This window comes from Montipora capricornis, chromosome 6 (assembly GCF_036669925.1).
Source record: "Montipora capricornis isolate CH-2021 chromosome 6, ASM3666992v2, whole genome shotgun sequence".
Lineage (NCBI taxonomy): Eukaryota > Metazoa > Cnidaria > Anthozoa > Scleractinia > Acroporidae > Montipora > Montipora capricornis.
This window is the reverse complement of record NC_090888.1, coordinates 41,894,793-41,922,238: the sequence shown is the minus strand read 5'-3', so window position 1 is coordinate 41,922,238 and position 27,446 is coordinate 41,894,793. Positions and strand designations below refer to the sequence as shown.

The 27,446-nt window shown below is 38.4% G+C and overlaps 1 protein-coding gene across 7 annotated transcripts in view; it reads left to right on the top strand.

The window, feature by feature from the left end:
• LOC138052178 (chromodomain-helicase-DNA-binding protein 4-like) overlaps positions 1 to 27,446 on the top strand; it is a 58,234-nt gene that overhangs the window by 12,265 nt on the left and 18,523 nt on the right. For 2 of the 7 annotated variants that reach the window (XM_068898558.1, XM_068898553.1), the window contains exons 8-39: positions 188 to 331; positions 672 to 848; positions 3,077 to 3,143; positions 3,249 to 3,295; positions 3,434 to 3,511; positions 3,621 to 3,835; positions 4,350 to 4,454; positions 4,587 to 4,625; positions 6,893 to 6,974; positions 8,207 to 8,272; positions 10,891 to 11,082; positions 11,189 to 11,325; positions 11,440 to 11,503; positions 12,038 to 12,175; positions 12,586 to 12,707; positions 12,857 to 13,030; positions 13,726 to 13,864; positions 14,511 to 14,642; positions 14,994 to 15,111; positions 15,654 to 15,778; positions 15,883 to 15,921; positions 16,022 to 16,075; positions 16,578 to 16,728; positions 17,982 to 18,115; positions 20,349 to 20,399; positions 21,345 to 21,461; positions 22,950 to 22,992; positions 23,273 to 23,365; positions 23,440 to 23,522; positions 25,893 to 25,987; positions 26,620 to 26,661; positions 26,918 to 27,062. In XM_068898558.1, coding sequence (XP_068754659.1) covers positions 188 to 331; positions 672 to 848; positions 3,077 to 3,143; positions 3,249 to 3,295; positions 3,434 to 3,511; positions 3,621 to 3,835; positions 4,350 to 4,454; positions 4,587 to 4,625; positions 6,893 to 6,974; positions 8,207 to 8,272; positions 10,891 to 11,082; positions 11,189 to 11,325; positions 11,440 to 11,503; positions 12,038 to 12,175; positions 12,586 to 12,707; positions 12,857 to 13,030; positions 13,726 to 13,864; positions 14,511 to 14,642; positions 14,994 to 15,111; positions 15,654 to 15,778; positions 15,883 to 15,921; positions 16,022 to 16,075; positions 16,578 to 16,728; positions 17,982 to 18,115; positions 20,349 to 20,399; positions 21,345 to 21,461; positions 22,950 to 22,992; positions 23,273 to 23,365; positions 23,440 to 23,522; positions 25,893 to 25,987; positions 26,620 to 26,661; positions 26,918 to 27,062 — 3,408 coding nt within the window. Of the gene's footprint in view, positions 1 to 187; positions 344 to 671; positions 849 to 3,076; positions 3,144 to 3,248; positions 3,296 to 3,433; positions 3,512 to 3,620; positions 3,836 to 4,349; positions 4,455 to 4,586; positions 4,626 to 6,892; positions 6,975 to 8,206; positions 8,273 to 10,890; positions 11,083 to 11,188; positions 11,326 to 11,439; positions 11,504 to 12,037; positions 12,176 to 12,585; positions 12,708 to 12,856; positions 13,031 to 13,725; positions 13,865 to 14,510; positions 14,643 to 14,993; positions 15,112 to 15,653; positions 15,779 to 15,882; positions 15,922 to 16,021; positions 16,076 to 16,577; positions 16,729 to 17,981; positions 18,116 to 20,348; positions 20,400 to 21,344; positions 21,462 to 22,949; positions 22,993 to 23,272; positions 23,366 to 23,439; positions 23,523 to 25,892; positions 25,988 to 26,619; positions 26,662 to 26,917; positions 27,063 to 27,446 lie in introns of all 7 variants that reach the window. The other 5 variants (XM_068898556.1, XM_068898552.1, XM_068898557.1 and 2 more) reach the window with 3 other exon arrangements.

Below are 27,446 nucleotides of genomic sequence, written 5' to 3'. Positions count from 1 at the left end.
ACAGTGCCCCACCCCCCCCCCACCCTTAAAATGCACTTCCTTTTAACATATGCTAAACTTTTCTGTTTTTCTCATTATCCAACAAAGTGACCATCTGTGCTCACTGCCTTGCTTGTTAACAACGTCAACATCTTATTTAGATTAAGTGTATCAATGAACAATAATAACACAGAACTGCCATATGCAGGATGAACATCAGGATTATTGTGAGGAATGTGAAGAGGGTGGAGACCTGCTGCTGTGCGACACTTGCACTCTGTCGTTTCACTTGAGGTGTCTTGATCCTCCACTGGACGAACCACCACAGGGACGCTGGAGTTGTCCTGTCTGTGTAAGTTTACAAGTACGTTCCCTCTAAAAGATTTTGTTCAATTTAATTCTTGTACCTTAATCTGTTTATTCTTAAAAGGCTGACTTAACTTTATCAACATGTAGATGATAAGTCACCATTCAGCACAAAAATCAAATCATACTTTTAAGTGTTTTACCCACCATCATCATACTCAGCTGCAGCATATTACAGTGTTTTCCATCCATGATAAAATCAAGATTTGTTTCAGCTAGGTTGCTGCGCGGCGATTTGTGCATTATGTTAAGTTGTATAGGTTGAAGAAGTTTTAATTGGCTTGAAGAACTGTGCCGGAATAATTTAAAATTTATCTTTTGTATAGGAAGATGAAATGACAAGTGATTCCAGTGAAGACATGCACAGTGATTATTGCCGAGTGTGTAAAGATGGTGGGCAGTTGTTGTGTTGTGACAGCTGTCCATCAGCCTATCATCTTCACTGCCTCATTCCACCGATGAAAAAGATACCTGGTGGAGACTGGAGATGCCCGAGATGCAAGGTGATGCACTTTTAATTCCTTTAATTTTCTTGTGCTTTTTGTACATGTAAGTGTTGTTCATGTAAGTGCTGTTCATGGTCAGTGAATTTTGTTTTCTAAATGGACAATGCTAATTTCAGTAAAGGGAAAAGAAAAAGAAAAGGAACTTTTTTATATAAGTGTCTAGTCTTCTAGCACTGGAGCTCTAATTGGGTACTCTGTCAATTGAAATCAACAAATTAATGCAAATCAAATCAAATGTTGGTTTTTGAGGGGAGGGGAAAATTGGAATACTCAGAGAAAAACCTCACAGAGCAGAGTAGAGTACCAACAAACTCTACCCTCATTTGATACCGAGCCTGGGAATTGAACCCGGGCCACAATGGTGGGAAGCAAGTGCTCTAACCACTACTAATGGCAAGGCTTTCAAATATTTTGTTAAAATTTCCTATTCCAGTAATTAAGCTGGATCACAGAGCATTTCTGCAGCTAACTTCATGTATCCATGATTATTAGGATTAACTGTTCGGGTATTGCAACTCTGCTATCTTACCAATCCTAGTATCTGGCAACTCATTGTATGCAACTTCAAGACAATTCATTTCAATTCCCAAGTTCTTTAAGCTTGGCTTTGGAAGTTAAATTGGCAGAAGGGTTAGGGTAAACTCTAAATGAGAAATTTGCCAAATTGTGAAAGATGGTGTTTCATAGCCTTCTGGTGTAGGCACTCTTTCATCTTGTCTGGTATTCCTTCCTAAAGTCTCTCTTATCCCACTTCTTCAACTTAACATCACACATGTCCAGAAAACATGCTATGAGTGTTAAAGGCCCACCTTCAACTGACAGGCACTGCGTGCCACGGAACAATTCTCATATGTGAAAGTTCTGCCCTAAGCTGCAGATCAATCCAGTTAGATCACTACAATAAGCAATGTGAATTTCCATAACAAAAACAAATGGTCGAAAAGCCTGTCGGTTGAAGGTGGGTCTTTAAAGTGCCTCCTGTACTTGCTCTTCAAGAAGGCACAAACTGGACCATTACCCATAATCCTTATCCAAATGATAACTCTAACTCTAATTCTAAGCTTTTGCAAATGCATACAGTATTTGGCCTTTAGACTTGACAGGAAACTGTAATTTACTGTTAACCTATTGACTCCCAGGGGTTCCCCATTGACGAGTAAAATCGTCTGGTGTAGACAGAGTAAAATACTAAATGCAGTAATGTTTGCATCTGATTCAATTAGCTCTTTTAAGAGAGCGTTAGTTAATCATTTTAATTTTCCAAAGTATTTTTCGCCTTGTGATTATGCTCTTGACAGATACTCTTCCGTAATTCATACTCGACTGTGGCTTGGCGCTTTTGGTCTAAATTATTATCCTTTTAAGATCGCTGAGACTATAACTCATTTCTTTTTACAATGTCCTAATCATGCTGCCCTCAAGTCTGATTTGCTCACTGCTGCTGCTCGTATAGCGTTTGGTCAATGGTTTAAATATTCTGACCAGCAAAAAGTTGAAGTTTTTCTGTTTGGCCCTTCTGACATGTCAAATGATAAAAACGCATTAGAAAACTTGGGAGTCCTAAATGCAAATTTTTTGATGTGGTTGAATGCAATTTAACCTAGTTAGCAACAAACAAATGCTGGTTTTCTGTGTGTTGAGGTCCACAAATGGAGCAGTTTGCTTATAGCGGTCAGCAGTTCATTTGTATGTGCACAGGCTCATGTGGGTCATGCGGTCTCAGTGTAGCACCCATCTTGGAGCTACATTGGGCAGCGTGTTTTGCGGCCTTTGTTTTAGCATTTTTTTCCCTAGTGTTAGCAGTTTCTTATTTTTGCTGCTTCCCTACCTCCATCTACACCCTCCCCTTTTTGTCCACTGTTACCACAGTGTGACAGGTGCTTGGATATCTCTGTGTCTCTGTGTAGGCTCATGGCTGGGTTGCGGGGATTGCTAGTCATGGGAGCGTTGTACTGTCTAGGGGCTGAGAATCAATGAAAGTTCATTCAAGGTTACATCTATCAATGTTGCTAATTGAAATGAAAACATTTTCCTTATCTAATTACAAAGTCTCTGACAAAATGCCCAGTCTGGTACTGCAGAAACTATTTCAGGCCCTAAGTTTCACCATCACAAGAAAAGAATAATGTAATAAAAGTAGAACAAATTCAAAACTTAACCCCTCTCTTCTATGTACTGTACCTACTGTACAGTTTTGGTTCAATAATTCCTTCTTGTTTTTTCAGAGTGAACCACTAAAGGGCAAGGTTGAGAGAATTCTCCACTGGAGATATGTTACTCTTCCAGTTGAAGGTAAAATTATTTTTTTCCATGGTTACATTTTTGGTCACAGTGTTATAATTACGTGTTGTTTTGGATTTGAAACGCAACCAAAGGTCAATGTGTTTGTAATTTCAGGTCATCTGGTTCAAAGAGATGATTCTCAAGAGCTTGGTGAACCAGAGGTAGGGTTCCCTTGTGTTCAGTTAAGGGTAGTTGGGATCTTCAGAATTTAAGATGAAATTGCCAATGAAGATGGTAAAACACCTCAAGAGTCTTACTCATGGATGATATTATAATCATTATTTTCTTTTTGCTTTTAGACATATGAAACAAGGGAGTTCTTTGTCAAGTGGCTAGACATGTCATACTGGCATTGTTCTTGGATCACAGAACTTCAGGTTGGTTGCCTGGGAATCAGAATCTTTCCATGCTTTCCAGTTGAGAAATTCAACATGTGCAGAGATATTGTCAGTCCAGAGTGTAAATTTTTAAATAAATATTCCACAGCTTGAAATCCACCATCCCAGTATGTACCGAGCTTTCTTCCGTAAGAATGACATGGAGGAACCTCCTCCAGTAGATGATGGAGATGAAGACAAGGAAACTCCAGCTCATGTGATCCAAAGCACTGATGCTGAGGATGAAAGCAATCTTGAGGCTAGGTTTTACAGATATGGAGTACGATCAGAGTGGCTACAGATTAATCGTATATTAAGACACAGGTTAGAAAAACAAACTAACTACAGTTTGTAGTCTTTTTCACAAACAAAAATAGTTGCAATGTTACCATTTTGTGGTTGTTGCCTTGCAGTTCAGTTTCCTGCTACATGCTACTTTTTTTCCAATTTTGTGTAATTTTTACTACAAGTGCATGACTTAAATAATAATCTTAAAAAGGAAGATGATGTAAACTTTGGGCAAAATAGAAGATTTCTGTAACAGTTTAACCTTCAGTTTGTGCCTCTTAAATGTTCATGGAATTTTCTTGCAAAACAAGTTGATCACAAATGGAAAATAAATTACGAATGAGCCTTCTTTAATGTGCGTTAGGGAATTGCAATGTACATGACGTTAAATGCAGTTTAACAGAGTTAATAACTAGGAGTGACTTGACTTACCCTTAGGACCCTAATGATAGGGTCTTGTCTTATCAGAGAAGTAGTTAAATTGACATTCTTTTGTTCATTATCTCTCAATGCATTAACCAAAATAATGATAATTGTTATGTACTTCCAGGATCACAAAGCAGTCCAAAGAGGAATATTTAGTTAAGTGGCGAGATGTTCCATACAATTTGAGCACCTGGGAAGATCCGGAAGATCATGTTAATTTTCAAATCAGGTTTGTAAATGAAAAATGTCCTTGTCTTTGGTTTTTTTTTTTAATTACCAATTCACAACTCAAATAGAAGTGATTAGGTCGTGTGTACATTTGAATTCCTCTAATTGTATGAAACTTGTTTATTTTATGAAGTGACTTTAAGGATCACATTGCCAAGTACAAGGAACTCAGGTGAGACCACTATCCAACCCTGTTTCAGCAATAATTAACAATTATATTATGAGAACACGTTGGATACGAGATGGTAAATAGCGAACGAGGCGCACAGCGCCGAGTTGGCTATAACCAGTCTCACATCCAACAAGAGCGAATGGAATAATTGTTTTATTAAATTCCTTTAACTCCAAAAATTTGGAAGTGCGAAATACGAGCGAGAAAAGCGAGAAAATCAAACAAAATCGAATAAACTTGATGAAGATGCGATGTTGTGTAATATGGTCAGAGAGACGTTGGCTCATCACAAAAACATTTCTTGCCATTTCACTTGATCCAAAACGTCAGAATTGATCAAAAATTTCCAAAAAACAAGTCTTTTTTTCTTTTTTGGCTGCATTCAGAGAGAAATTTCGCTTTCCAGTGAAAAATTTTTTAGCTCAGCAACGCTTAGCTCAATCATTTACCAAATAAGGTCAAACTAAGGTATATGAGATGATAACCGAGATTGAGTAAACCAATCAGAGCACGCAAAATGCATTATCTGAGGTTCAGAATTTAATAATTAGTGTTAATCAAAGTGTTGAGTCTTTTGGTATTTGAAAACAAGTGAGCTGGAACTACAGTAATAAATAGCGGAGGTCCGTGACATCTGTCAAAACAAGGGATGTGCTGACTAGTATCATGTGACCACATCTTGGGCTCAAGTTTAGGGCTCATGGGGGTCAGCGGTTTTTTTTTTTAGTTGACTGCTGACCAGATACTGGGTTTCAAATGGATCGCAGGCTCAAGCTTGGTTAACTTATTGTGAGAACAAATAACCTGGGAGCTCCGCTTTTAGGCCGGACTACATCTATATATTAACACAATGACTCCCGGGGTTCCCCATTGATGAGTAAAATCATCTGGCATTAGACAGAGTAAAATGATAAGCCTGGCTGGTTTATGCCGGTTTGGGTATCAAAGTGTTAAATAAACTCCCTTCAGGCAGATAGCTGATATGTCGACTGAGAGATTGTCTGAACAATGAACATTTGGTCGAGAAGCAAATTTTTGAGGGCAAATGTGAAATTTTAAGGACAATCTCTTTGCCAAGGGCATTATCAGCTGGCATACCAGCAAGCCCTCCATTATTTTCATATCGAGCAAAAAGCGCTTTTAAAAAGAGCTATTGTTGATGTGATGTTGAATATGTTCAGTGAACATAATCAAGTGTGTTTTATTGGTTTAATGAATTTTATTTCCACTGTGATGTGAAATATATGCACTCACAATGCCCCTTAGATAAAAAGCTTGAAAACTCTGCACTTTTTAGCTTACCGGTGTGTTTTTCCGACGCATAGTTCAAAACTTGACTAAAAGAGAAGTGTGTCGGTCTCAGGAGAAAATTCCTATCATTTTAGTTGTCACTGCAAGGGCTAAAAAGTAAATTACAACCATGAAACGCAGGTGGGCTGTTGCTAAAGAGAAAACAATTGGTTTATTTTACAGTTGATAAACACACTAGTGTATTAATTCTTTATTTTATCAAAAATACCCAGTTTTGATAAAATTTGATTCATCCTAAGATAAAATGCTTTCATTTTCACTGGCAACTCCTCTCCTGCCAGTTTTGCAAACCCAAGTTCCACTAATTGGTAGCTAAAACAATACTTATTAGGGCCATTTATACGAGAGAAAATAAGCCGCGGCTTACTCTGGCTGTGGTGTACATAATACGCGAAAGGAACTATTTATACGAGTATAAACACCCAGGCCAGGATAAGCCGTGGCTTGAGAAAGCCGTGAACGTAGATTTTGTACCATTTTTACGGGGTGTTCGTGTCTTATGTAAGCCACGGCTTGTTTTCTCTCATATAAACGGCCCTATTGTCGCAGTTGACAAGTTGACAGATTTGATGCAGCATTTTGTCAAGTTCTGTAGTACAGACAGGATGTCAGTCCTCTGAATTTTTGTGTCAATGAATTGGACAAACCTGATGCCTTTTGATCATTTTTGGTCAGCTGTGAATCTGTCTTCCTGAAATGCTCGAGAAGGTATAACATCTGAAACTTGGGCTTGAAAGGTTAACCCCTGCAGTGAACAGTCGGTTGTTTTTGTGTAACATTTTAAAAATCCTTTACTTACACTTATAAAACTCGTGTTAGCAAGATTTTGCAGATTAATAAAGAGAAGAAATTTCTGTCTGACTCCTAGCTACATAACCTTCTTTTAACACTATACACAATATTTAAATCAATGTTTAAAATTAGCAATTTTATGGACTAAATTTGTATCTTTACAGAGATGCCTATGACAAGAAGTTAAGCGGTAAAAAGAAACCCATTAAGCCAAAGAAAGTGAAGAAAACGGTACCTGCTTGTGATGTAAGTTTCATAAATTTCAAACCTAGTATTTTTTCAAAATTCATCAAAATTTATCATGGTCGTAAAATATACCGACAATTAGCCTTTTTGGAGCAATTACTCTAACGGCTGGGAAATTTTTAACTGTTCCACACTCCCAGCGAAGACAGACCATACGTCTCTTTTGCCAGGTGAGCCGGGTGGAAGTTTCCCAACCAGCAAGCGTAAAAACAACAATTGAATATATGGCGTGGCAAAAGGCCTTAGATCAGAGGTTTCATTAGAAGCCGGCAACCTGCGAATTCCACCGGCTACTCTTTAAGTTATCAGTTCAATCCATTTCACTGTATTTTAATTAAATAAAACAACTAGAATATCAACAAACCTTTTGCTGTGTGTTAGCCACTCACCATTGCAATTCTTCGCAGTCCACATGAATATAGAGGACTGGTGCCAAATGTTGCCTCGATCATCTTCACTACGTCCTTCCAGTTTTGCATGTGTTGTTTATTAAAAATGGAAGACAAACAAGAAAGCGTGCAGCTGGAGGCGATATTTTGTGGTATTTCAACAAGAGATCAAGAGTGCAAAAAAATTGTCCTCTAACGTACTTGGCCATGTGCAGCTACGTGTTAATAAATATTTGTGACTGTTGTTGTTGCCCGGATTGCTGTTAATGCCACTTCCGAGTTCCTAGATTTCAAGATTTTCTGGGGGAGCATGCCCCCAGACCCCCCTTGGGAAAAGGGGCCACAGCCACCTATTTCATAAAACCTGCCGTTTACTACAAAACTTAAATGAAGGGGGAAAAAGGGTCCATTGCATCCAAATTGACTCCAAATAACCATCACAACAAATACATTTTCCCAGGACGGGTGCTGCCAGAAGCAGATTGAAAATAATTTGCCAGCTCAACAATAATCTTTTCCCAGCAACTTCCCAATACTTCTTTTCCAGCCAGAAAATGTGCCCCCTGTGGAACACCTCTGTTGGGTGCCCGTGAATGTTATTTTGTGCTGAGGATGCAGAGAGAACTTTTTTAAAGGGAAAACTTGCTTATTTCAATAGCAAAAAATCTAATGCAGAATTGATATTTCAATCAGAAACTTGAAGACAGTTAACTTAAGCTTTACAAAAGTAACATTACTATGACGTTGCTGTGAATAAAATTTTCTGTTGTAATTTAAAGTACTCTAAAGTAACTAATTTTTTTCTTTTTTTCTAATGCTGTATATCTACATTAACATGTGCAGGTTGAAGATCCTGTTTCAGATTCAGAATCTCCAAAGGTTGATATTGCTGATAAACCTGATAATGATGTAAGAATTGTATAATTAATTTTAAATAAATTGAAGGATACTCTGTATCAACTATAAACATCAAGATAGATAGGAGAATAGGGTTGTTTAGTTGGTCATGATAAAGAGATGAATACTGTTAAATCAGTGACGATAAAGGCAACTTTTAGCTATTGTACAGTGTAACATTATGCTACATCATCCAACATGGCTGTTGTGCTTTGTTTCCTTGTAAAATGTTGAAGTTGTGATGATGCTAAATCTTCTTTAATTATGTAACTGTGAAAGTAGCAACAGTGCCTTGATGATAGTAATACACTGTATGGTCAAAATAGACAGGCATAAAGTAAAAATAATTAAATGTGAATAATAAAAACTACCTTTAAACTTTTCTAATTTGCTCTAAATAATTTGATTTAATACATAATTTTAAATGTATTGGTATCACTTAATCAGAGCTTTATGAAAAGAAAGGTTGGAAAATGCTCTTGAGTTGATAACTGACACCACATAAATGACTTAAGATATAAGCTCGTAAGCTTACTTTGAAGTCTAAGCAGCAAACAGGATGGGACAGTCCTGTTTAGCCCACAGTTTGGTTGAAAAATAGTTTTCAGAACACCTTTTTAAATGAAGAAAAATGCCACCAAGAAATTGATGGTAAGATTTGCACAGTACACAGAAGCCTTTGTTACTGTAGATACATGTACATAGGGTGCATTTGCTATTGTAATGCAGACATTAACTGAACTAATTACACTGTACATGTTCCTAAGATAAAGTACCTTTATTGAGCCCACCTTTGTTCATAGTGGGTCTAAAGCATGAAATGCTCTCTAACAAAAGGTTTATCCTCGGAGTCTTTTAAGCTGCAACTTGTGTTGGCTGAAACCAGTTTCAAAAGGAACTTTAATTATTTAAGTGTCTAATCTTCTAGCGCCGTAGAGCACTAATCGGGGACACTGTAAATTGAAATTAACAAGTTAATGCAAATCAAATCAAATTTTGGTTTTTGAGGAGAGGGGAAACCGGAGTACCTGGAGAAAACCTCTCGGTGCAGAGTAGAGAAAAACCCTTTATTTTGAAGGATTGCCTCTACAACACTGTATCGTCACCAAACAGCTATTAATATGGTACCATGTGATACAACAGTAAATTACTGCTTTACAAAGTGCCCTCAATATTGTGATGTAACAGGTTACAATATCAACGGGAGATCCATCTATATTGTAGTGAAGTGTTACATGTATGTCTCAAAAATTAACTTGGAAACCTCCATTTTTTTAATTTACTGGAAAGCAGTTAGCATGTTGAGTTGAAACTCAAATAATATGGTGCAGATTGAAAACTACCTCGGCAATTTGAAAATTTAAGTTGGCTCCAAATCCACTCAAGTGTGAGGTCTTAACTTTGCAGAGAGTTTTACCTGAGCCTGCTGATGACTCCCTAGCAATAAAAAGTGGGGATCACCTGGTTTGTTTTTTATTTTAAATATACTGTAACCATCTGAGGACAAAATGTAGAATGTATAATTATGTGCTTTTGCTGTTGCCATGGTGTAGTGCTCAAATGTTGTTGAAAGTTCTTTGAGCCTGCGTCATGGGCATCTTTTTAAGAGAGCATTTTGTCGCTTATTATATTATAAGAATTTTCACTTTTTCCCTTTTTCTTGTGGAACATTTAGATTAAATCTAGCAATTTAAAGGACTTTAAAACATTTCTGAATTATTATTATTATTATTATTATTATTATTATTACCGGTATTATTTTGAGCAGTTATTTTGCATTTGGGAAAGTCTGCCTTTCCAGAATTGTACTGCTTTGTCACACAGCTGACGCTGTGCAAGCCATGAAAGTACCATGGCATCCAACTGAGGGCACATCATCCATGGTTGAGACTGACTGACAGAGGCCATACTACTACTACCACTACCACTACCACTTACCACTTACTACTTACTACTAGTCTAAGACCCTTAAAAGTGATGAAGAATAGTGTTTCATGTTGTGGAATGTCGTCCCTCATTTCCGTGATATTCAAGTTTTCTTTAATTGATGTCATAAACTGTACATATCCAAACATATTGGATGGGTGTCATTCACCAAACTTTGGCACCAGTAATGTACATCAGATAAGGCACAAAGTGACACTCATTAAATTGTTGCCATGGCAACACTCATCTCTATTCCCTCTCTGCAATTAACCAAATATCTCTGATTTTGAACAGATAAGTACAGGCAGATGGTCTGACTTGGAACGCATATGCTGCCCATAATGCTATACATCTCTGTATGAGCTTACAGAGAGTGAACATGTCTTATTACGACAATAAATGACAAAATCAATCCTACGTTAAATAGACGCACCAGAAGAAATGGTTGCAATGGCAACAGCAAAGAGGGTATCATTTTGTGCCATACTTGATGTCAATTACCGCTGCCAAGTTTGAACAACACCCATCCAACCTTTTCGGAGATATTCTCAATTTTACGATTTATTGCAGTCGTGTGTATAGTATATTACGTCATCAATTTTGAACAAAAACTTGAATGTCTCTAGAAGGAGAGAAGATCATTGTATTCCAAATGAGAAAACACCATTCTTCATCGTTTTGAAAAAAGCTGAATTTTTTTATAGCCACGAGATAAGTATGACAAGCAGCCAGACTTCATCACAGCGTGTGGAGGAAAGCTGCATGAGTACCAAATGGAAGGCTTAAACTGGCTGCGTTTCTCTTGGGCACAAGGGACCAACACCATCCTGGCTGATGAAATGGGACTGGGCAAAACAATTCAGACCATTGTCTTCTTGTATTCACTTTGGAAAGAGGTATGGTGGTTCAATCATTGCACTATTCTAAACAGGTTTTATTGATTCTGAAACCCAGCTTTTGGCCATTCATTTTCACTGAAGAACTTTTCTTGCCATTTTACAGGGCCATTCTGAAGGTCCATTTCTAATCAGTGCCCCATTGTCTACAATCATAAACTGGGAGAGAGAATTTGAATTTTGGGCTCCAGATATGTATGTTGTTACTTATGCTGGTGATAAACTTGCAAGGGCAACTATCAGGTAAGATGCAGGTTGAAACTTAAAAGGCCTTGCAAGTGATGTCTTTGGTGGAATTACTGTCCTTGTTCTTTTAAGCCTGTGCTAATAATCAATGCTATCACTTTGCTCTTTTAGGAGTCATGACTTTTCATTTGATGAAGAAGCTGTGAAATATGGTCTTAAACCTCATAAAGTTAAGGTTTGTCTTGTTTAGAATTGACACTATCAGACTCCAAGTGAACTTGGCTAAATTAAAAAAAAAAAACAAAGAATACTGTATTGCAGCTACATGTACATTAAATTTTAGAGTCAGTGCAACCAAGATTATTGGAAAGGACCAATCTAGGACCAGTTAAATGTCTCCACTAGTCAGCTGTCAAAAAAGTAATACTTTCCCTTTTCCTTTACTTTCCTCCTCTTGCCAAGTTGATTTCAGGGAATAAGGGAAAGTGTGTCACAATAATTGAAGAGCTTTTGATCAGATACCATGTTGTACCTGAAACACAGAAATGTCACTTCTTTCAATTTCACTCACTCTAACCCTTAGTAGGCTATGACTGCTTGTGATTTGACAGTCTCTGATCTTCCACGAAATATTTTAAATTTAGAACCAAGTCTGCATGGAATTGTAGGAGCTTGAGTTGAAATACGATGACTTGTGATGATTATCATAATTATCCTTGATGGGTGGAATGGGGGTGAAAATTCTCATAATCTCAATATTGTTTTGCAGAAGGATCACCCAGTTAAGTTTCAAGTGTTGTTAACATCATATGAACTTGTGTCAATTGACATGACCACTCTGCAGTCTATTGACTGGGCAGTGTTGGTGGTAGATGAAGCTCACCGACTCAAGAATAAACAGTCAAAGGTCTGTTTCATGTATTTGTGCTACAGGGATTTCATTTTTGTGGATATTTGTTTTATATGTTCAGATGCTGATCATTGCAGCTACTTGTATTAATTAACATTACATGGGCAGCAACAAAAGGAAAGCCTGAAAATTTCAGTCTTGAATGATATTCGAACCCTGACTTCTGTGATACCTGTGCAATGCTCTACCAGTTGAGCTATCAATCCATCTGGTAGCTGGTCATTATGTGAGTTCATATCAAGCCAGTGTAGGATATAGACAAGATGAAAGTTCAAGCATACATGACTTTCATATAGATTAACTGTTATCTTGTTTTTTATGTGTTAGCTTATTTTTACTGGCATTCTCTTGGCCATGTCAGTACACTTGTCATTGAATTATGCCCCATTGTCCATGGTGTTTTGCAGTTCTTCCAGATTCTCAGTGCATATGCCATTGATTATAAGCTGCTACTGACAGGAACACCTCTTCAGAACAACTTAGAGGAACTGTGGAATCTCCTGAATTTCTTGGATCCTGTAGAGTTCAAGTATGTTCTAGCAGTTTTTAGGCTGGTCTTGGTCTTTTGAAATTATTTGAGGTGAAAAGATTGATTGCTGACTGCAGTCGCTTGCCATTTTTGTGCTGTACTTGCAGATTTTGGTCTAATATTTTTGCGGTTTGATTTTATCCGTTCAGAAATCAAAACACTTTCCTGACAGAGTTTGAGGATGTGGCAAAGGAAGACCAGATCAAGAAACTTCATGACATTCTGGGTCCTCACATGCTGCGTCGTCTGAAAGCTGATGTCTTGAAGGGAATACCCTCCAAGAGTGAACTGATTGTGAGAGTTGAACTGAGTCCTCAACAAAAGTAAGTCTGTTATGCGCAATGTAGTCTTTTTACAGCGAAGTCGTTTGCTTCATTTACAGTAACACTTGATCTCTTCCTTCTCCACTTACATGGATGTTGTGAAACATTTTTAATTCCAATGGAGAAATAATAAAATAATATACTAAATATTATTACTGTTCACCTTAACGTTCATATCCTTGTTAGTTTCCATTATGATAATAATATGCTTGGTAATAATAATAATAATAATAATAATAATAATAATAATAATAATAATAATAATAATAATAATAATAATAATAATAATAATAATAATAATCAGAAGAAGAAGAAGAAGGAGAATAGTCTTGAAGATCCTCTATACATTAACATTATGTGGACGTATTAGACTAGAAGTCTACACCAGAGTAACTGCCTCAACCACCCATTGGTTTTGGCCACGCATTGGTTTTGCCTCAGTTCCAAACTACATTCATTTATGTACACAGAAAATTGATGTGTTCATTGGGACAGTACAGCTGAGAATGATAATTGTAATTCAAGTAACTTAAAATTAACTTCTAGTGGTACTGTTGCTTTAAGAAGAAAGTAAAGTGTATGGTAGTGATGAATTATTCTGCAAAGAATTTCAAAATTGAATTGTCATGTCAATACACAGTATAATCCTAAAGCTTCAATACTGGATGACTCTTGGCTGTTGTATTCCTTTACAGAAAGTACTACAAATACATTTTGACAAGGAACTTTGAAGCTCTCAATACCAAAGGATCTCACCAAGTATCTTTGTTAAATGTGATGATGGAGCTGAAGAAGTGTTGCAACCATCCTTACTTGTTCTCGTCAGCAGCCCTGGTATGTCTTTTCTATTGTAAAAGGAAGAAATCTTGAAAAGTAGTATTAAATGAGATGAGTCAATAATTTAAGTTGCTGTCTAAGCAGCAATTCAAGAACCCTTGTGATGTAATACCTTATAAGATACATGTACCTTCAAAATTAATCATTTTTTTCTTTTTCGCCCTGAAACTTGGTTGATCAAAAATGGCAATAATCGTGAAAAGAGAAATAGTGTGATTAACCTTTAACTGTAACCTCAATATGCTAGTGCTGAAGTAAAGAATGACTACATAGTATATTGAAATGTTTTGCAAATGTCAGCTTGCATGTAGGTTTATTGATTTGCACTCATTTACCCCTGTCTTGCCACAAACTCTTAGAGCTATGTGGACCTCCAACATTATATGATTAGAGGGAAGAATTAGGCAGGAGGCATTGCAAGGATATTTGTATAACAAAGTCTACATAAGTTATTGCCAGCTTTGTGCCCTTGCATTCACTATTTAACATCGCCAAGAATGTTTATTTGACCCATTGGCAAAACCAACAGATGTACGTGTAAGAACAGTTTTTTGATTAGTTGTGGTAATAGTTGTTTTGTATCTTACCTCTAAATCTTTATGTAATTGCAAATCTATTTCCCTTTTATTTATCTTGTCACTAGGAAGCACCAAGAGGTCCAAGTGGAAACTTTGATGTCTCAGGGCTTACTCGGGCTTCTGGAAAACTGGTTCTGTTGGAAAAAATGTTGAAGAAACTACGAGAAGAGGGCCATCGTGTTCTTATCTTTTCTCAGGTACAATGAATGAAATCTGACCACCAGATTGAGGCCCACTATACATTCTGATGCTATGTAATATACAGGATGTTTCTGTGATTTATCACTGGATTTTGTCCTGTAATTTATCCACTTTTCCTCTGAATAATCTACACTGATAGATATAGCGATCTCTTCCGTCTATTATTCATCTCTATGTTTATTAGGTACAATATGTAAATTGTTTGTTTGATTTGATACCATTTTTAATTTGGCCCTCAAAGTATTTGCATTCAAGCATCTTCACTATTTTCTTTAAGATTTGTTTTATACATGTACCTTATCTTTAGTAGACTGATGTTTCTGTCTTTTTGCTACCAACTCCTTCAGATGACAAGAATGTTGGATCTTTTAGAGGACTTCCTTGAGGGACATGGCTACAAGTATGAGAGAATTGATGGCACTGTTAATGGGGCAGCCAGGCAAGAGTGCATTGATCGCTTTAATGGTGAGTTGAGAGGAGATAAAAGTATTATTAATTATTTTCACCAGAATACTCTTGGTTCTTGGTTTCTTTTTTAAGCCTAGATTACTGACTTGTAAGGCAAGTCCAAATGCAACAAAATACATGCATTGCAACATACTTCATGTACAATAATGCCGTCGACAATTCAAGTAAAAGCAATATGCAAGAAATAAAGAAAATCCATTTTCTTGCCATAGTGGTTTCATTCATGAACCAGTTTTGCAATTGCTATGTTGCATAAACAAAACCACTTGTTACATTCCACTGTACGTATGGTTACAGTTGTTACCAAGGTAATGCCAGCCTTGTCCATCTTCTTAAAAAACAACAGTACTGGCAGCAAATCTTACCTTTCCAGAATTTGCATTTAATTTAGTTTGAATTCCTGTTGATCTTCATGAAAGGAATTATGTTGAAATGGCCAAGTGCCCTTTGCGTATAAAATAACATCAGAGAAGTTATGGTGTACAATGTAACATCAAAGTGGATGATGTACCTGTTCTACTCTTTTGGACTTGTATTAGCTGCTGGGGCCCAAACATTTTGTTTCTTACTGTCAACTCGAGCTGGAGGACTTGGAATAAACTTGGCCACAGCAGACACAGTGTTCATATATGACTCTGACTGGAACCCTCACAATGATATACAGGTTGGTGTTACTGTTTGTGTGAATAGAAATAATGCTGAGTAGATAGGCTTATCTAAAAATATGAATGTAAGGTTATAGTACTTAAGTCAGTCTTTCCTTTCCAGGCATTTAGCAGGGCACACCGGATTGGCCAGAACAATAAGGTATTGGGAAACAATTTTCCAAGTTCAACATCTCTCTGTGTCACAAATTACCAGCAACAATTTGTCTTCCTTTGATTGTTGACTTTGAACTCTCTTCCAGGTCATGATATACCGCTTTGTTACAAGGGCCAGTGTAGAGGAGCGAATTACACAGGTAAAATGATGGCTTGGGTTATTGTATTTTTCGTTTATCTTTTTTAGCATGCAAGTATTAAAGGACATTTATGTTTGTAACATGATACTTCATAATTTGTCGTAACTGGTGGAGGTGATTGCTCCAGCCACTCAGAGGGTCTTGTAGGTTGAACCAAAGCAAATAATGAAGGTGAAGTTATTAACATGGTGCTGTTGGGGGCCTTATCATGTATATATGTATATCATATCATATATTATATATCTTTATTTACCCTCGGATTTTTACAGTAGCTTGGTGTAGCTAATATCTCCGAGCATTTACCCTCCCAACCATGATACATCACAGAAGACAGATCACAACACCGGGAACTACATGACATGACATGACATGACATGACTTTGAACTCAGTTACCAAGACTAAGTGTTGTTGGCTTCATTGATAATTTTGTCATTTGGTCAAAAGAAATTAGAAGATGAGACTGTCTATAAACATACCATTGATTTTTGCTGGCTTGGACAGGTTGCCAAAAAGAAGATGATGTTGACTCATCTTGTAGTGAGACCTGGCCTAGGATCCAACAAGTCAGCTGTGATGTCCAAAAGTGAGCTAAATGATATTCTAAAATTTGGAACACAAGAACTCTTTAAGGATGACAATGCTAAAGATGGAGGTGAGAGTAAAATTTAAGTTATGGGTTAAGTAATTCCCCATTCTGCAAAGTGTTTACAAGATGAAAAAAATAATTATTAGTCCTTGGTAATATCCATTAGGGAAAGGACTTTTGGACCATTGTGAATTTTGTGGTCCAGTGTGTCAAATTTTTGCGTGTGGTTGAGCTGGGTTCAAGTCCCTCTTGTGACCACTGGATGGATGTGTCCTCCAAGGTCCCGAATTGGAATCTACCATGCTTCTACAAATAGCCAACTGCTCGAAGCATGGATAGCGCTAACCAGCGTTAACTAACATGGAAACCCATCGATTTTGATACCTCTTAACCAACGGTTAGTGCTAACCAGGCTTCGAGCAACCGGTCCTTGGTTGTTAGTGTCCAGTTGGGTTTATAAGCATTTTTGTTTGATTTTAAGTGGCCACAGACGGATTTTTCGCGCGTTGCTAAGGAAGTGAAATGTTACTTCCGGTAACTTAACGTCATCATATCATGAGCTGACAAGAAAACCCACTCACAAGCAAAAGTCACCACACAAACTGTTGTTTCCATCGAAGGTTTTTCCTCGCCCTTCCTCGCACTCGTTTTCAGATAAACTGCGCATGCTTAAACAAACTGACTTCGGGTTTGAGAAAAAAGCTAAATTTCCGGCAGTTTTGACTTGAATTAAATTTTTTTTTACATGGCACGTTTCACCCCCAAATACAGAATATAGCTAAGCATTGATTTTTTAAAATCATCTTTTTTGACAAAGTTATGTGTATTTCAGTATCATTCAAGAAAGAAAAACCATGCGTGGCTGGTTGCAAAAACGAATACAAATTATCAAAGTATCGATTAAATACCCAAATTGCGTAACACAGAGACAAATTTAGAGTTTTCTTTTATTGGTCACGTGACCATGGGCGTGGTACGATGACGTCATATTTAGGTCATTGGGTTACAAAAGTTGGAAACTGATGCCATCCTTAGCAACGCACCCCAAAAAATATGTCAGTGGACCCTTAAAAAATTATTTTCCTTGGTTATTGCTGTAAACTGCTTTGGGGTACATCCATTCAGAATGAGAAAATGGGCTTTATAAATGTCACACAAATTGTTTATTTGTTCAATATTGACCAAGAATTCCTCCCCCTTGGCTCTAATAGAGTTTTTACAGGTGAAATTTTCCCCCTCCGCCCAAATCATCTCTCTGGAGTATTTAATGACTTTTAATTAATGATGCTTATTGAGCTTCTGTATTGTCATTATTATAGACTCCGGAGACTCCGGCCGCATAGATTATGATGAGAAAGCCATCATGTCGTTGTTGGATCGCACAAGTAGCCATGATGATGCACCTGATGAGGAGAAAGACATAATGGCAAATGAATATCTTGCTTCATTTAAGGTAAAAGAAAGTGCTTGATCAATTATTTCTAATACATGTACATGTGTACACAACGTTTTGAACTCTGAGAAAATTGTTTACATTAATCTGAGCCAGAAATTGCAATTTGCACAGTTGTATTTTTTTTTGCATCCTTCTTTCAGTTATCGGAACTCTTAATTGACTTTAAATCTCTTAATATATTGTAGCTTTAAGGTTAAGGAGTAAGAGCAGACAGTTAACATGGGCATGTTAAAAGAGATGGTCCAAGCTGGACTACTCCATTTCATTGTGGTAACCTTGAAAGGTCTTCTCTACCTGCCAATGGTTGTGTTGACATTAAACAGTCCACAAACCACAGCTATGACATGCAATATTAAACACTCACGAGTGATCAGGGCCTGGAGCCTTAGCATTAGGCTACTGGAGTAGTATATCACTCGCATATTATTCTACGCTACAAGTAACTAGCATGTGGACTGACAGGAGCAAGTGTCTCTGATTACTACAAATTAAGACCCTAAATGTTCAGACATGCTGAAAGCAAACCTTGGTTGAGCTTATTGATGCAAGGTTGGAGCTAATCCTGAGTGAAGTCCACAGTAGCTCAAAGTAACCAGAAGACTAGCACCAACACCTGCATCAAACACCTCAGCCAATCACAATGAACCTGCATGGCCTGCAAACTTACTTTTAGTTTGTTTGGTAGTATAAGTTCAAACAGTTCATCTGCATTTCGCTGTTTGTTTGCCTAAATTACCGTAATTCTCTTGACAATGATGTACTATCCAGAATTTTGTCAAACTGGGCACAGTTTGTATTCATGCAGAGGACATTAAAAAAATGCAATGAGAAGACAGAGTCACCGTGCTTGTTTTCACGCTGCATGCCCTTTATTCTAAGACTATTAGTGTTTTTTACCGAATTACACGAGAAGCGTTCGAAGCGCAAAAGGTACTGAATATTACTGAAAACTTGAGCCTACTTGTTCTTCCAGGCTATAACATTTCAGTGAAGTGATTTCAAATGGCTGGCTCTTGCAAAGAAATGAAAGCAAATTGGACCGCTACATGACCACCTCAGATAATAATTTATTCAAACTTGGCACCAGTAATGTACATCAGAGGCACAAGATGTTACCATGGCAATGGACCAAATATCTTTGATTTTGAACAGATAAGCACAGGCAGAAGCTCATGGCCTTGAATGTTTTGAGTTTAAACATTTCCTGACTTGGATGTAACGTAGCTTGCGCATGCAGCTTCGATCTTATTTTTGTCCACATTTGGGCATAAAATTGGTGTCCTAAAATCCCCAGCTTTGTTCCAAGGAAAAGAGTTGCAAATTACATGCTTCAAGGTCATTTTCTGGTACAGGCCCATAAACGACAAAATCAATCCTGCAGTAAATAGACCGAGCAGCAAAAATGGTTGCCATGGCAACAGCCTAGAGGGTATCATTTTGTGTTTTGCTTGATGTAGATTACAGCAGCCAAGTTTGAACGACACCCATCCAATACTTTCGGAGATATTCTCAATTTTGTAATTTATTACGGTCATTTGCAATGTTTGTGACGTCATCAAAATAGAAAACACCATTCTTCTTCATCTTGAAAGGTTTTTAAAATAAGAAAAAGATATTTTTAAATTCCTAGGCACTTTAAAGAGCTGTCTATTTTATTGATAAAATTTCAGCTACATATTTGAATATACTTTAATAGCTGGATTAAGGAAAAAGTCACTTTACACTTTAAGAATACTTCGTGTGTACTCAGCTAATGTACTATGCAGCACGGGAGTCCACAATCGTACACTGGAAATTTTAAAAGAATGAGTAAATCATTTTTCCTTGATCCAGCTCTCTGATGCCCAACAGCTTGATATTAAACATGATTGAATCAATGAAAATTAAACTTGGGTGTGCACAATGTCGATATTATGATTTAAGTGACTTTTTCTTGGATGTCATCCTGCCTTGGCACTTTTGTGCCTTAAGGACTTTTTTCCTTGAGGAAACTAAATTTCAGAAAAGCCCCGAGGGTTCATTTAGGTTTCCTTGCATCTTTCCTTTTTCATTTTTTTGGTAATCTTGTATTTTTTGTTATTAATGTAATGTGGCAAAATGTAAATAAATGAATTTGGATTCTTTAATTTCAGATGTGAGGAAATTTCTGGTCACATGTACCAAATGACATGGCACCTACAGTAAGCCTGCTCACACAATTGTATTTAATGTTTTTACATGTCCTTTTTAGGTTGCGAGCTATGTGGTCAAGCAAAAGGATGATGATGTAGAAGTTCTTAAGGTTAGTATTCGCATGTAGTCCCCTGTTCATAGCGAATCTATAAGAACTTAACAAATCGTTGTGACAGGGAGGTGATGTTATCCCCTCTGGCGCACCAAAACCTTTGGGCATTGTTACACTACGCAATTTATCGTGCAGCGTGTTACGCAATGGCATTGTGAGACAGACAAAACATTGCTGAAATGTCACAGTTGGCAACTCGTTTGTAAGCTTGAATTGTATAATGCAACGCCGCCACCTTCGCTTCATTCTCATCCATATCACGTGTCCAGTTGGTCAGCAGACGTGGGGTCGGTGTTACTCTCCGCAACTAGACAGAAAGTTCGTTGAAATTGTTGCAGAAATTTGAGCTCGATTTTCTTCTCATTAATGGTTTCTGGAACTTGTCTCGCAACGTTTTTGAACAAGCATGATTAAGCGTGTTAATTGCATGGGTAATTTTGTAGAACTTGTCTCCCAATGGTGCTGCTCGAAAAATTGCGTGATGTAACAAACTCTTTAATTAGATAGGAGGGTTAATTGAATCGAATACCTGAGAAGCTAACTTCGTGCTTTCCTTGCACGTAGCTGTAACTCTGGTCTGGGCAGCAGTAATTTAATTGCCAATAAAACACCACGGGACGTTTCTCATTTTCCGATGGTGTAAAGACAAACTTTTTCAGATGGTAAAATCTCTATCCTTGAACACATTCTTGTAAGACCAGTTTGGCTTGTATTTTGCAAGTTTATTTTGGCTGAGGTATGCTCGGAATATCCTTCGTGGGTCTTGATATTTTGTGACTGAATCAGAATGAACAGGGGTCCATTGCATTAACGTTATTTATAGTACCCATTACGAGCCGAAACTCTTGCTTTGGCAAATTACTTCCTTGGTCATTATGATAGAAAAGGATTTGACATGTCCATGAACGATGTAAATGCTCCACAAAAACTTTAAATTTCCAGCAAGATGCAGAGGCGGCGGATCCTGATTACTGGGAAAAACTTTTGCGTCATCACTATGAACAGTTCCAGGAAGACGAAGCTAGACATCTTGGAAAAGGAAAGAGAATTAGAAAACAGGTACTGGGAACCACACCAAATTCCATTAAAGTCTTAATCATGCCACAATCCGCGACAAAGTGTTCAGGCATTGATCACATAGACCCATATCACTCAATGTCCAAACAAAAGATTTTGCCCGTCAAACCTCTCATTCAATGTGAGGCTGGACGGGCAAAGACAATGCAAAGACAAAGCCTTTATTCCCCAAGGACTCCAAAATGGCCGCCGAGTGATAAAGGTGAATTAGCCTGCAAACAGCAAACACTTCCTTTTCTTTCTCTCACACCATTTCCAGGAAACCCCCCCCCCCCCCCACTCCCTCCCTTCCCTTGCCCCTCTGATTGATTTCTCTGTCAAATATCTGTTTTTCCCATCACTGATTGAAGGAAGTACGGTGAGAACATGCCTACATTAAAAGCTCCCTGTGAGTTGAGTATCTCAAAACCTGTGTCGCGGTCTTTGTCGAACTAAATGTTGTTTTGCCATTGCAATAAGAGTCTTAAATTAACTTTAAATTCAAAACTCAATTCTCGAGTTGAGAAATTTTGATTCCTTGAAATTTCGTTTTTTTAGAATTTGATATCCAGCCATTAATTACATTCAAAATGCATTGGGTGAGCCTTAGAGAGCTGCGTATAGCGGGAAGGATTTTCGTCCGAGTCCTCCCTTCTCACGTTTTTCTGCCGAAGCCTTCTGAAACTGCCTGATCAGCCTGGAACTAGACACTGACAGCATTTTGTTTAAAATCTAATGAGCCTTCGATGTCACTGTCGTGAAGATCGCGGGTTGCGGCCTTCAAGTGTTTCCTAAACATAACTAAATATAAAGTGTAACTTGAAGTGCTATTTGGTATTCCCACCAAATACATCGGGCCCCAGTTGTTCAAAAGGTGGGTAACGCTATTCGCCCGGTAAATCACTATCCATTCGCTATGATTTATCCGGTGGATAGCGCTATCCATCGTTTGAACAACTGGGGCCAGAACGTTAACCCTAGTAATGGAAACGGGCCTACACAAGAACAGTAAAAATCAGATCCCATCAGTTTGAAGTCTCCGAATGGGAACACCTTTGCCCTCCCGGTGGATTCTGGCCGTGGGAATTTGTCGTTTCACGCCAATGAACACGTAAGTGGTAAATTACATGGGAATATACTATAACATGTCATGTTTTTCCCTGTTCATTTTTTTGAGATGTAATTGCTACGCGGCCCTCTTCTCTGTACTTGCCAGTCACGAAACAAAATCTCAAATTCCCACGGTCTGCTGCCGTCTGAACTTGTCGCTTAGTCGGTATAGCAACGGTGATTTAATCCGGAGGTCTTGGCTTTAATTCCCACCCCGGTCGGAGTTTTTTCTCTGTCCTTGTGTGGGCTCTTCGGTAAAACTAAGCCTTACGCTTAGATGGATTACATGGGAATGTATCAAGGCAAATGAAGGTAAACTCTTATAGTTAGCTCTGTTGAAATAGAAGTGGTACACGGCGACTGGTTTTTTTCTCTTTATAGGTTAGCTATGTTGATGGAGGCATGGAAGATCAAGAGGAATCTGGTAACTTTTTTTCGTTGCTCTTTATATCACCTCTTTTTCAGCCGACAACTTCCCTCAAGCTCTTTCTTACCTTCTGGAGCTTTCGAGGAATGAGAATCTGGGAATAGAGGCTGACAGATTTCTTTGATGTTGCCATTATCTTTTCAATTGTGACCGTAAGGGTTTTTTAGGGCAGCTTCAGATTACAGGCTTCACAGCGTTTTCGTGTCACCCTCGTTAGGTAGTCTTTGATTGTTAGTTCCGGCCATTTTGTTGAGTTGGATGACCTTTTGTGTTGCAGCATGGACGAATAATTTGTCCGATTATGAAGACGATGGATACAGTGACGTGGATGAAGAAGAATCAGATGAGGAGTTTAACCAAAAATCTGAAGGTAACAACAAATATTTCGATACCTTGTGGGATCTTTTTGTCTGATTATCTAAGTTATAATATTGTTTGTTGCAGGGCGTCAGCGAAGAGGTGGACGAGGTGCTTCGGACAAAGATGTTACCCCTCCTCTGCTTGCAAAAGTTCAGGGCAACTTGGAGGTAAAGGAAGTTTCAACTGCACAAATCAGGGGCCAGTTGTTCAAAAGTTGGATAGCGCTATCCACCGTATAAATCACTGTCCAGCGGATAAACACTAGCAGACCCAATAGAGTTATCCACTGAATAGTGATTTATCCAGTGGATAGCGCTATCCATCGCTTGAACAACTGGGGCCTGGGGCCCATTTCCCGAAAGTCCCGAAACTTTACGGGCCATTTTCGGGTTTCACAATTCCCTTTGTATTTCAAGAACGGAGAGGATTTAAGTCGTCAAACTTCACAGACGTGTTTATTTTAGTTAGCTTGAAAACATGTTAAAAGAGCGGCTTTCCAAAACAAGCGGTTAGCAATTTCACAAATGGCTTTTCGGGCCCGAAAAGTTTTCGGGACTTTCGAGAAACGGGCCCCTGGTCCAAATCATCATGTTTCACGCTCAAAGCAAAACGCGGTCTCAATGGAAGAGCCAATCGTGAGACGTACCTTTAAGGGTGTGTAGTCGGATAAGGAAATCGTTATGTTAGCTTACCTTGTCTCCAAAAGTATGAACGGGCGATCATCCAGGAGCTCTTTGTAGAGACATGATGCCAGTAGTAGTAAGCGGAGGTTTTCAAGGTCAACTGCCCTCTTTCGAGTCGCTTACACTCGACTTAACGACGTTCGCGCCAAAATCTTCCTCCGGTGAGATTTTCTTCATTTCTCGCCTAGAGTTAGGTCATAAAGTACTTACCCCAAAAATGAAAAAAAAAATGGGGGTCACCGACTTTGTTTCGGAGAAAATGGCAGTGGAAAAATGCCTTAATTTCGAGAAATCGGTCATAATAGCGAGATGTAGGCTCATCTGCTCATCCATCGAAAATCATAAAAATAAACTGTTGGAGTGAAAGTTTCCATGCATAGCTTTTTAGGAGTGAGCTTTTTAGATAATTGTATGCCGCTAGGGATGTGGTAAACAGTAGAGTTCATCCTCGACGAGTGTTTTCGTAAGCTCTATCCGTTGCAACCACTACCGGAATTCGATGGCACGAGGAAAGAAAATGTTAAAAAAAGATAACTTCTTACGGTGAGAATTTTTTTATTTCATCATATTTTGTAGATAGTAAGTAAAGTAAGTGATTCATGATTTAAAAAATAGGGGTCACCGATGATCTGAACGAGTAAAATCGATGTGATTTTGCAAAGCTCATGGAAAAGTTCGTTTGTCACGCTTTTGCGTGACCTGTCGGGCAAGGACTGGAACCCAAGAGAGGATCGATCGTTGAAGAGATGAAAGGTTTTTACCGAAAAAAAAAACCTTTTTCGAGCATAGCAACGACGTTTTAAGCAGGGGTCATCTTCATTTGGTTGGTGTTTTGTATAATATCTCCCCATTGCCGTCATGCTCATCCTCTGGAGTGTGTTTTTTGTGAAATTCAATCGCTGATAGTTTCCACGCAGGTCCGCACTATTCAAGCGGACGAGGAAGAAAATACTCCTCAATTTTCACGAAAGTAAAGGAAAAGAACTTTAAAAACATGCATTCACTTTGAACTTAAGTTCGTAGGGTAATAAAAACATTAAAAAGAAATAGCCCCATTAAATTTACGCAACGGTTCGTCCACGACTTTTCCAAACTTTCAGCCACTAGTCTACTCGATCAGCTACCTTTTCCAGAGCTTTTCCATCCTCCCGCTCACTTCTCTTCGAAGTTTCAAGATGATTCGGAAATAAATGTGCCATTCTTTTGCCGGCCTGTAATTTTTTCCTCGGCGTTTTTGTCGCCATGTTATTTTAACTGATGCTTGAAAATTTTGTATGAAAGTCAAGTAGACTAGTGCACGACTGATAAAACCTCGCGAATATCAGTCGTGCAGTAGTCTACTTGACTTTCATAAATATTTTAAATCAATTTTGACTGATTGCAATCTTCTCTGATCCAACGCTGTGCAAGACTTACCGTCCACGGTTTTTGCAAAGGTTTTAAAACCTCAACTTCACTAATGCTCAAAGTAATGCGTGACATATTACAGTCGCGTTACATGCGCAGTAATGTTGCGCACAAACAATTAGCGCGAACGTCCTTAATTCGATATCCGTCGCAAAGCTGACATGTTAGTAACAGACGTGAAGAACAGATGTAGGTAGTGTCATCATTTACAAAAGGAAGTCATCATTTACAAAAGGAAGTCTCACGGATAGGTAGTTTTTAATGTGGCGTTTCAGTGTTTTTTTTTTGGGGGGGGGGGGTGGGGGGGAGCTGACAAGTGGAAGAGCTTCAACAGAACTTCAATTGTGTGCTTTAAGCTCTGAACCATTCGTACACACTGTAACTGTTCAATGACAAGAGTTGTACGTGATTAAATGCTACTGTTTCTAATTGCATGTCATTTTTCAGGTGTACGGCTTTAACATGCGGCAGCGCAAGGCATTCCTCAACGCAATCATGAGATACGGTCTTCCCTCTCCCCAGGGGTCGCGGCGATCACAATGGTAAGCGAAGGTCGACTGATATTTTCCCTCGGAATGTTGGCCCCACAGGCCTAGATTTGTGGACGGATTTGCTATTCCTCTCTTGTAACCAATAAACTAAGTGATATGGAAAACAGGAAACCATGTTTAGCTGTATGCGGGGGAAAATATTGACGGTTGCTCCTTGTGCTTGGATTTTAATTTCCGGGTTCACTGTCATTTTAGACTGTAAAACACGTTGTGGTTGTTCTTCGTTATTTGTTACGGTTGCAGGAGTAAACATTCCTCTCATTACTCCAAAACGACGGCAACCAGGAGGGTTTAAGGAATCCCTCTCCTTGGATATTTTTGCTGACGAGCAGTATCTAGTAGACATTGTTTTTCTTAATATATGTCGTAATTGACGACTATTCGCCGAAGGAATAAGGAAAACTGCGTGAAGAACTCCTACTCTCAAAAGCGTGATAATACACTCAGTGAGAGTTGTTCAGCTTGTGCCATACTTTAATTAGCATCAGACTTCAAAACCGAAAGCTTGGGCTCAATTTCGTCGTCGGGCCATTACTTAATGCGAACATGAGACATGGATCACTGTAATCACGAGAATGTGTTTCCTTTGCTGGATGTGAGCAATTGCGTTCATTCCTTTTTAGGTTTGCAAGAGATCTTCGTGGCAAGTCTGAAAAAGCCTTTCAGTGAGTAATTTTAGTCCATGACAAGAACTGCACTTTTTATTTGCTGTTTTTATTTGGATTTTCAACATTTTGATCATTTGCATCGGGTTCGATAAAAGCTGGTATCGTGCGCGAGAGAATGAATAAACCAACGATATCGCAAGTTTGAAAATTGAAGAGACAACAGTTTGGTGGTGTTTTTTTTTCAGTGTAGCAGAACCTTCTCCCTCCCAAAGGACAAAACCCTTGTGTTAACAATTGCTTTTGACGATTGTAGGGCATATGTGGCTATGTTTTTGCGTCACCTGTGTGAGCCTGGTACCGACAACAGAGAGACCTTTAATGATGGCGTTCCTCGGGAGGGACTTCAGCGAACTCAAGTACTGACCAGGATCGGTATCATGAGCCTCATCAGAAAAAAAGTACTGTTTAACAGCTTCTTGTTTTATTTCCGTTATCATATACTGCCGGTCTCGTTGTCTTAAGAGCTTCTAAAGAAATTGGGTCTTTCTCGTTTTCAATTGTTGTAGTGTGTTTGCGTAGTAGCGCGTCACTGGTCAACTTTTAACGTTGAATTTACTGTGAGATCATTATATATAAAAGGATGGCGATTGCGCGCGTTCCAAACCAGTAACTTTGGTCTCAGAGAGCTGGGGAGGCCTCGATATGATATGGTTTATTTAGTTTTAAAATTGCGGTGTGTGTTAGCTGTTGACTAAGTGCGCGTAACGTGAATTGGAGAATCTGAAAGTTCAAAATTTTGAGGCTGCAAACTTAAGGAGGAGGCGCGCTACATTACCGATCTA